Below are 10,277 nucleotides of genomic sequence, written 5' to 3'. Positions count from 1 at the left end.
CCAGGGCTATCTCTCTCTTCACCCAGCAGAGCCTCTGTTGCTGCCTCTCCCCAGATGGTGGGCTGCCAGGGGCACGGGAATGTATGTTCCTGTGGTGACCAGGTCCTTGGGTTGGGGGATGCCACCCCCTCACCAGCTGGTGCCCAGGGACGTTGCAGGCCAAGACTGCACCTCTGGGCTAGTGTGCCAGGGCAGAAAGGAGTCTTGCCAAAGCCATCTGTTCTGAGGGCATCTAGGCACATGATCTTGGAGCTGGGGTGGGTAGGGTCGGGGAGATAAGGGGGAAAGAGCCAGGGTCCTATGAACAAAGGACAACTCTCTCTAGACGAATCTAGGCCCCCGCACTGGCTTTGTGTGACCTTGGGACTCACTGCACTTAGCTGGACCCACATTTCCTGTCTGTTGGATAACACCCTGCTGGTTGGGACTAGATGATCTTCGGAGGCTTCATAGTCAGGATTCAGTATCTGGTCAGCGGGAGGGAATAGGGAGCAAGGGGCAGCATTGAGGAACACCTCTGGCAAACACACAGACCCTTCCACTCCTGCCTTCACACAGCAGCCTGACAAACCAAGGAAAAGACAATGTCTCCTATACAGACATCTTTGACAGGGGATGGGGGTGAAGAAGATTCTTCTCAGCCCCCTGTGGACCTCCCCAGTGGCTCCTGGTGTGCATGACCGGAGTGCACCTCAGTGGATGGAGAACGTTTCTTGCATACTCCTTGCCATCATCATCATCATCATCATCATCATCATCATCATCGGAGAACTAGATGATCTTCGAGATCCACTTCATCCACGTTCACTTTCTCGTGGAAGAACTGCCCCAGTCTGCAGAGCCTCCCCCTGGTGATTCTTGTTGGGGCCCCAGGTGGTGGGTGGCAGTGTGCTCAAAGTGCCTTAAGTTGGCCTCTTGGAATTTTTGGATTCTGTCTGAAAAAAAGCTAGAAAGGTAAGCCTCATCCCTCTCAGTGCTCCATCACCTGCTGCTGCTCCCTTAGAGACAAGGAACTGTCAGCCCCTTGAAGAAATGCCTAGAGAAGAGAAGAGGAGCTGACAGAGAAAGAGAAGGAGAGAGGAGGGGGAGAGGGAGGGGGGACCTATGGAGAGGTGGGGGGGAGAGGGAGAGAGAGAATTCCTTCTCACCAGACACAAGAATAAGACGGGGGACCCCCGCTGAGCAAAGAGGAGGGGAAACAGCTGGACACCGGTCAGAAGAGAAGTCTGATTGGCCTTGGCCGCCTCAGCCCAGCTCCCTGGCCATACCCTGGCCCACTGCGCACAACCTGCACAACCTTTCCGCCAGAGTCCCCACTTCTCTAGAAGCTGCGAGGGGAGGCTCAGTTCTGGAACAGGAGGATGGGAGTACCTGCAGGGTAAGGTTCACAGTTTGAGGCTTTGGGCCCACCGGGATGCAAATGAAGGGCTAGGGTGCTGGGCTGGCAGATGCAGCTGAGGAAGAAGGGAGGGAGTTTAGGGCTCCTGGCAGGGAACTTGGAGGGAAGGGATGGGGGAAGGCTCTGATGGAGGGCTCCTTGTTGCTGCTGCAGAGGGCTTCCCCTAGCCCAGCTAAATGAATAGAGAGGGAGAATCCCGCTCATGAGGCACTGATGCAGCTGGCTTTGGGGAGGATTCCACTACCAGAGACACACCAGGTCCCTCACACCCACACCACACCCATTTCCTCCCCTGCCTGCCCATGTGTGCACACATGTACACATGCTCATCACATGCTCACGGGCCCATCACGCACATACATACTCACCTGTGCACACACCCAGAGACCCAGGGGACTCGGGACATGTACGTACTACCACTACCACATTGCAAGAACACTTGGTTTCCTGTAATCATTTGCTACTAAAAAGCTGCATTTAGAAAGTATATTTTATAAACATTCTTTTTTAGATTATACATTAGTTTTTAAACACAGGTGCTCTGAATGAACTCTCATTAGATGTGCCCTATTTATTTCTGCATACCTCTGCCGCCCAGAGATAAGTCCAGTGCCTGGGAACATAACAGACATGCCATGAATGTTTGTTGAGTGAATGAATAATTCTTTAGGAGCTCCTGAATAATCCTTTAAAAAGCCACAAGACTTCTTGATGATGAAGTTTATCTAAATCTAGCTGAGTGACTAATGGTTGTACTCTGTGTGTGTGGCTGTATAAGAGAGAACATCCGTAGACGTGCACGAGAATGTGCCTAATCAGGAGGGAGGTGGGCAGCTAGGAAACAGGCATGCGAGGAGCGAACGAGCTTTTGCCAGGTGTCTACACACGCCTGTGTGAGTGAATAGAAGTGTGGGTGGGAGCATTTAGGCACTAACGTGGGGTGGTGGTGGGAGGGGCTGCCAGGAGATGCTCTCCCACCCCCAGACATAACCCCAGCCTTTAGGGGGTTTGCACATGCAATGAACACGCTGAGTGTACAAGGAATGGCCTGGGTTTACAAGTGTGGGAATGGGAAGCAGGGTGAGCCTGTGAACTGTTCCCACGACGCTCGAGAGAGAGCCCTGCCTCTTTGTTGCCCTTCCTCCTGCCCTGTCCCCAGGACTGGACGCTGAGGTGATTCGACCCCATTCTCGCTTCTGCTGCCACCTGCTCCCAGGGTCCCCATGAAGCTCCCAGCATTTCTGAGCCTGCTGGCCCTGGTGCTGCTGGAAGCGGGGACAGCTTCTCTCCCCAAGGAGAGGAAGCGGAGAGATGAGATGCACGGGGAAGGTGATTCTTATGTAGTCCTGGGGAACTATGTCCTGGGCCCGGACAACTATGATGAGGTCATTGACCTCAGCGACTACGAGGGGCTCATGGACTACGGGGACCAGCTCCCTGAGGTAAGGGCACGACAGCAGACTGGCGGTGTTCCCTATAAGACGCTGAGCACCGGAGGCCTGGCCCCTTGTAGGTGTTTCAAGCCTCCTCCTCTCTCCCCAGGAGGTGGAAATTCTGGTCCCTCCCTAAGAACTTGTCACTTAGATGACACTAAGAAACAGGACAACAAACGTTCAAGTTTTTTGTTGGTTTGTAGTAAACTCGGTGGGACACCTCGCCCTTAAAAGTCATGTATCTGTCCTGATGCCTTTAAGGAAGATCATAAGCCGTATCTTGCTGGGAAGGGGGTCAGCCTTGTCTTCATCCTCTCGTTAGAAAAAGAAGCTCTGCCACCCCATCTGCTCTTATGCTGTCTTCTGGTCTGAAGCTTTTTCCTGGCCCTTTCTTGCCTTCCAAGGGGCTGAACTGGAGCCTACACCCATTAGCTGCGTGAGCTTGGTCAGTGCTGGGCAAGGGGAAGCACGCTGGCCTGGGTGATCCAGAGATGTGGATTCTAGCTCTGGCACAGCAGGGCTGCCAGCTGCCTGCCTCCTTGATCCTCAGTGCTCCCTGGGTCCACTTCCTTCTCCATATAGGGAAGATGTTGGATCCCCTGGTCTTTAGAAAGTTCCCTTCTGGGGCACCTGGGTGGCTCAGTTGGTTAAGCCTCTTCGTTTGCTCAGGTCATGATCCTGGGGTCCTGGCACCAGAGCCGGGAACCTGCCTCTCCCTCTGTCCCTTCCCCTGCTTGTGTTCTCTTTCTCTCTCTCAAATAAATAAATAAAATCTTTTTAAAAATTTAAAAAAGAAGTTCCCTTCCTTCCTCCCTCTTTCTCCACAGTGACTCTTTGCAAATGTAAAACTAGTCACTGAGGTCCCCAAAGTTCAAAGTAAAGTCCTTTCTCAGGCAAAAACCTGGCCAAGTGTGTGCTGTGTGCTATGTCTCCAGGCTAAAGTGACCAACCTGGCTCCTCCCACCGGGATCAGTTCTGCTCAGAGCACAATGACTCCAAGGACCCTATCTTTGAAGCCCACGATGATCAGGCCTACGGAGCTGGGCGTCCTGGGCTCCCCAAACAGCCACGGTGAGTCCACGGTCACAGGACTCAATATGCAAAGGCCAGAGGATCTGCAGTCATGACCCAGCCCCCAGGCCTCCCACAGTCAAGTGTGGTCAGGGTAGGAAGTAGAGGGTCAGTGCTAGCCCTCACTGTAAGGGAGAGGAGGAGAAATAGCCACAGTAAGAAACAGAAAGAAAACCTAAGGTTTTGGGCTGTATGTACAAATTGGATGGGATGGAGGAAAAAGGCAAGGACTCTGCTATGCCTAGCAGAGCCACCCTACCTTAATTAATAGCATCACTACGGGAGCAGGTTGAATGGTAATTAGATTAGAGACAATTAAAAGCCTGTCGAGAAGAATAAATAACATTGTGGCTGTCACTTGGCACGGAGGCAAATGAAGCAGTCATACTGCTTTTCAGTTCTAAATTCCCTCTTTAGTAGCATTTTCCCCTTCCTGACACCCTCCTGGAGGCTGGGACGCTGGCATAGCTGGCAATAAGGGGGTGGCACTCTGCTGGGGATCAGGCCTGAAGCAGAGGAGGGATGCAGTTAATTCCTGACCTGCTGGTCCCCGGTTCCTATTCTCTTGAGATATTTGCCTTGGGTGGACCTTGGGTATTGGGGCATCAATAGGAATCCATGACCTCTAGAGCTATAGAATCCCAGGCTTCCCAGGACTGCAAAGGGCCTCAGCTGAACCTGCCATTCAAGGCATTGGGATAAGAAGGACACTGAGCTCCTCTCTGCTCCACCTACACTAGTCACTGCCTGCAAAACAGAGCTGCCTCTTTATCTCGGGGATGTGTCGCTGTTAACCAATTTCCCCTTCGAGCTGTACTGGCGGTGGTCTCCCATAATCTCTGTCCCTTGTAATGACACATGATGGAAACCACATGCATTCTTCAGTGGTATGAGCCAGTGGTGCCTCCCAATTTTTTAAAGCCAGTTTGGGTTTGATGGCCTGGCCTGTGTCTAATGACCACTGGTCATGGAATGAGAACAGTAGAGAGCTGTTTCCCAATAGAATACTGGGATGCTGACAAGAAGGGAAAATGTATTGCACTCCATCAAAAGCCACTCCATCGTGGCTCTATTACATTTCTTGGAGCCATACAGAACATGTCTTACTCCTCACCCAAAAGGCAGCTGGCAGAGCCAGCAACCCTGGGCCATTCCACTTAATTCTGGCTTTATTTCATTGTCAGTGTGCCTTTGGGGACCAGAGAGGAGCCCCATGGAAAAGAAACCAATGGATGTCCTAGAAACGCTCACATAGGTCCAGGAAAACCTACATAGGACTGGAGCCTGATAAAAGCACCCGTGAGCCAGGACCGGGTAGTACCTGGGAACGGGTCTGAGTGCCAGGCTGGGAGCAGCCAGCAGCACTGCCCTAGTGCATCGTGACCCTCAGTTCTGGCCAGGGCTCAGACACTCCCTGGAGTGAGGGCCGTTGGTCCCAGAGGCTAAAGGAAGTCTAAGAAGGGTCTCCCTTTGTTCTGTCTTCCACCTGGGCCAGGCCTGCCCACCTGTCTCATCTGCGTGTGCCTTGGCTCCTCTGTGTACTGTGATGATGCTGACCTGGAGAACATCCCTCCTCTCCCCAAGACAACCACTTACCTGTATGCCCGCTTCAACCGCATCCGCCGGATTCGAGCTGGAGACTTCAAGGGGCTGAGTATGCAGTGCCCTGGCAGAAGAGGGGGGATGGGCCTGGCATGGGGGTGCCCCAGGGCCATCTGCCTTGCCACTCAGCCACACAAATAGTCACAGACACAGTGTCCCACCTGAGGTAGCCTTTCCCTGTTAGTTTTCATTCTCTCCAGCTACCAAATGGAAATAGCCCGAAGTCTCTCTAATTCCTTCCCTTGAAGATTTTGGATAATAAAAGTGTTCTGTTCCCTTCAAAGCTCTGGAAAGCTGGAAAGGGGGAGATATGATCAAGCCTACATTTTCAGGATTCCAAGCTGCTGTAGTTCTGTGCCCTCCTGGGTTCTGACTCCATAGCACTGACACTGTTTACCTGCTTGTCGTTTGTTGTCTATTTTGCTCCTTATACCTCACCTCGAATAGGAGACCTGGGCTCTCACCTAGATTCCATCACTAATTCTCACAGCCCTCTGGGCTATAGCATCTTTTTGTGTAAACTAATGGTAAAGGGTGGGGGTGGAATGGGTCCAGGGGTTGGTGGGCCCGTTGAATCTCACTCTCTACCAAACCCATCCAAGGTGGGCAGCCACCACTCAGGGCAGAACTCCATGGGCAAGCACTGCAGAATCTGAGGGCTTTCCTACAGGGTCCTGGTTTATAACATTATTTCTTCCAGCTTGGACCTCATCCAGGTGGAGAACTGGCTGGCATTCCCTGTCTTAAAAGGGATGGAGTAGGGGACAGGTGGGTCCAGCAAGGGCAAGGAAAGGTGGCATGCGCTGTGTCTCTGTGTTCTCCCCGTGCCCCGCAGTAAAGCTGAAGAGAATTGACCTTTCCAGCAATTCCATCTCCTCCATTGATGACGACGCCCTCCGCCTGCTGCCCGCCCTGCAGGACCTGATCCTCCCAGAGAACCAGCTGGCAGCCCTGCCTGCGCTGCCCCCTGCCATTGAGGTGCTGGATGCCCGCCACAACCAGCTCCAGAGTTCAGGGATACAGCCTGAAGCTCTCAGGGTGAGCCTATCCGCACACACCAGGCCCTCATGGGCTATCCCTGCTCTGACCCTGTTCAGGGTATGAAAATCAAACCCCATTTTCTTCATCTGTTCCCATTTGTTTTATTAACCTTTTGTTGTTGTTGTTGTTGCAAGAGACTGACTCTGACTCAAAAAAAAGGTGTGTGGGGGGGTTGTTTAACAACATCCTAGCCCAAGGACCTCCAGGAGAAGGACATTCTGGCTTCGTGGGCCTGTTACAGGAGATGGGGGGTGGGTGCTGCCAGAAGCCAAGGTCAGCAGCTCTCACTGTCCCTCTTCTGGGCATGTGGCCTCTTGGCCTCTTTCCGCACGTCCATTCCATCCACCTGTCTGCACCCTCAGCTTCTGCTCCCCTAAAACACTGGCTAGCATGTGACCTGCAGTCCTGCCAGACCCGACTCTAACTCCACGGAAACTTTTCCTCCCCGCCACTAGCTGACTAATCACCATCTTTCTGTGAGCAAGTGCTTAAGGAGACAGTCTGACTGTTGCTGGCGGCCGGTGCCCACGGGAAGGGCGAGCTAACACAGGGCCCGCGTCAGGCCCCTGCGGCTGCCCGCCTCACGGGCTGGGATGAGCTCCAGGAGCAGTCCCCTGAGGAAATGAGCAGGCGTGTGGACAAGCCTGTCCCCAGTTCTGCCACCCTCTCCGCCTGGCCTCCTGTGTGCCCGTGGCCATCATTCGGCTGCTCTGGGTGTCTCCCGAACACGCTCCTCACAGCCGTCCCTGGTTTAGCATTTGGAGACTTTTCATTTGGGAAAAATGCCTTCTGCTAGCAGAAAAGTTGAGGCTGGAGTGAGGCTGGTCCCCTCGTCCTCCCTCCCACCCCGTCCCTGCCGGCCCTTGCCCTGCTCCTCATCAGCAGCTGACCAGCTCCCCCATGCTCCCTCGGCTGCCAGATCTCAGTGGCACCTGCAGTCCCTCTACCTCTGGTGGGAGTGAGTGCCTGGGAGCTCCGGAGAGACTGGGCATCCCCTGAGCACCCAGTACCGAGCCTGGCATGGGGCTGAGGCTCGGGAAACCCCTCAGTGAATGAATAGAGTCACACCAGGCGCCCCTCACTGCCTGGCCCAGCAGCACTGGCCAGCCTCCTGTGCCCTCTGCCTCCTCCCTAGGCACTCGAGAAGCTGCAGTTCCTCTACCTGGCTGACAACCTTCTGGACTCCATCCCTGGGCCTCTGCCCCCAAGCCTGCGTTCGCTGCATTTGCAGGTAAGCAGCCTCCCCAGGAGCAAGACCACTGAGTAGAGCTGGGGAGGGGAAGGGGGCAGATAACCAGGAGCATCTTTAGGCAGTAGGGGCAAGCACCTCCTTCACTGGGAGCTTCCTGGAAATAGGGATGGGAGATCTTGCCCAGACCATTGTCCATAGACTCAGTGGGTCCGCCTTCCTTTCCTTCTCCTAAAAATGCTTCCTGTCCCTCCATGTCCTATATCCCATCTCACCTGACTACTTGCTCCTTCCCTGCCTCCCTTCCCCTCTGTCTCCTTCTCCTCTCTTGTCTCTCTTACTCTCTCCCCTTGCTCTTGATCCAGCCTCCAGGGGCCACCTCTCCTCCCTCCTTTGCTGCATGGCCTTTCATGGCCCATAAGGGCCTCAGTTTCTCCACTCTCAAGAGGGGAATTGGTGGGGAGAGCTCACCGATCTGCCTTCAGTAATGCCTGAGGGCCCTCTCCAGGCATAGGTTTGGCAGCTGTCAGTGTGTTCTTTCCAGAATAACATGATAGAGACCATGCAGACAGACGCCTTCTGTGACCCCGAGGAGCACAAACACAGCCGGAGGCGGCTGGAAGACATCCGCCTGGATGGCAATCCCATCAACCTGGGCCTCTTCCCCAGCGCCTACTTCTGCCTGCCTCGGCTCCCCACGGGCCACTGCTGCTAGCTCACGGCTCCCAGCTCACGGCTCCCCACTCCCCGGCAAGGGGCCTCACCACCTGCCAAAGGCACAGACTGCCTCCACCTCCACAGGGTGTCCTTTGTTCACAGGGGAATCAGCCTCCCGAGCCAACTGCAAAACTCACCCCCACTCCCTTCCTCCACCTGCTACACCCGAGCACACACACACATGCACACACATATATATATACAGATGTACACAGATATACATCCACAGACATGTATATATACACAGACATATAGACATATAGACATATACACAGAGACATACACGCATAGACACACAGACACATGTACACAGACACACCGATGCACAGATATACACACACGTAGACATACACACGTGTGCATGTGCAGAATGTCCTTCAGTAACCAAATTCGCATTTCTCATCCTCTTTCCTGTTAAGGAAAACCTTACGGCTCCTGACTCAGAGAAAAGTAGCATCTGCAGCAAAGCTCATTCAAATATTCCCCATCCCTCCTACCCACACAGAATGTCAGGAAGTCATGGAAGAGGAAGAGGAGAAGAAAAGGAGGAAGCGGGAGAAGCAGTGGCATGCTTTAGCCAGCTCTTACTACAAGGCTTCCAGAACCAATTGTTACATCTTCCAGAATTTCATACGCCAGTCATTAAACACCGCTTTTATTAAAGATTAAATTATAAGCTTGCATTTAAATATATGATGTTGAAAATAAATGTAATAAATACTCAGACTCATTACTTCCCAATTATTTTACTAGTAACCATGTTCTTGAACTTATTTATGTCTATGACATACTATACAATGACATCGCTCACGTGCTCATCGCTCCCCAATGACACTCTCGGTGACATCACCTTGGTAGTTTGAAACTGGCCGTGGTGGGAGTATTTGCAGCACGGTTATCAGTAAAGGCTACACATTGGGATCCTTCGAGAAGGGGGGGGGAGAGGGAGGGGGGAGAGAGGAGGGTGGAGAGAGAGAGAGAGAGAGAGAGAGAGAGAGAGGGAGAGCTGGTTGTCAAGTTTTGCCAGCGCACCACTGAGGAGCTATTTCACCCACTAGGGGTAGGTTGTGGTTTCCACGGGCCTTGCTTTATTTTCTTGCTCTTCTAAGTTAAGGGCTTCCTGTCAGATTTGGAGGGAGCCATTCGTCAGGATGGAGACGGACAGGAATCTTGACCTGGATGCCCTCTGTGTAGCCCTTACCCGTTCCTGGCTCCCTGGACCGACCAGAGGGTTTCTATCCTTTCCGCGCTCTCTTCCATGGTTAACCACCAGAGAGCAGCCGTGCGCAGACGAATAAAGAAAGCGATTACTCGCTTGCACCCTTGGCTTCTGGGCGAGGCCTGCTGCGATGGGAGATGGGAAGAAGGCCAACTATGATCTAGGTGACTTGTTCCTTGAATTATAAGGAGAGGAGAGATGTCACCCTTCTCCTTATAAGGAGATGTTGGGTAAGGGGGACGTAATGGATGGGAGCTTGGCATCCGGCGTTGGCTGAAGCATAGAAGAGGGTTGAGGCCGGCAATTTTGTTGAGCACCTGCTTGCCATGTGCCAGGCACTGTGTTATATGCTGGTGGTAAGATGATGTGGAGGCCGAGAAAATTAGGGCCATTCAAGTTCAACATTGGCACAAGTACAGCCATTGTAGCTTTGGCAGCCATCTCAGGCCACTGTGACCAGGCCACTGTGACCAGGTACTGAACTGCACCTTACCCCGGCTACAGGCAAAATCACAAAGCACGCCCTTATCAGAATAAGGAAGCAAGAGCTTGTGAGACCTCTTTACTGGAGATTCTCACCCTCCTACCCTTACTGGAAAACCCCAC

At 53.1% G+C, this 10,277-nt stretch overlaps 1 protein-coding gene across 1 annotated transcript; it reads left to right on the top strand.

Moving 5' to 3' along the window:
* Window positions 1-1,084: 1,084 nt before the first annotated feature.
* Window positions 1,085-9,289, top strand: OPTC (opticin). Its single transcript, XM_077886950.1, has 6 exons — window positions 1,085-2,841; window positions 3,768-3,903; window positions 5,399-5,557; window positions 6,341-6,543; window positions 7,682-7,777; window positions 8,280-9,289. The coding sequence occupies exons 1-6, from the start codon at window positions 2,623-2,625 to the stop codon at window positions 8,448-8,450; spliced, it is 984 nt and encodes a 327-aa protein (XP_077743076.1). The 5' UTR covers window positions 1,085-2,622; the 3' UTR covers window positions 8,451-9,289.
* Window positions 9,290-10,277: the final 988 nt, after the last annotated feature.

This window comes from Canis aureus, chromosome 38 (genome assembly GCF_053574225.1).
Source record: "Canis aureus isolate CA01 chromosome 38, VMU_Caureus_v.1.0, whole genome shotgun sequence".
NCBI classification, from domain to species: Eukaryota; Metazoa; Chordata; class Mammalia; order Carnivora; family Canidae; genus Canis; species Canis aureus.
This window is presented reverse-complemented; position numbering and strand designations above follow the sequence as displayed.

Coding starts and splice junctions, on each gene's coding strand:
- OPTC (XM_077886950.1), top strand. CDS start 2,623: ATGAAGCTCCCAGCATTTCTGAGCCTGCTGGCCCTGGTGCTGCTGGAA. Junction 2,842..3,767: donor ACGGGGACCAGCTCCCTGAG/GTAAGGGCACGA, acceptor CTATGTCTCCAG/GCTAAAGTGACCAACCTGGC. Junction 5,558..6,340: donor TGGAGACTTCAAGGGGCTGA/GTATGCAGTGCC, acceptor CGTGCCCCGCAG/TAAAGCTGAAGAGAATTGAC.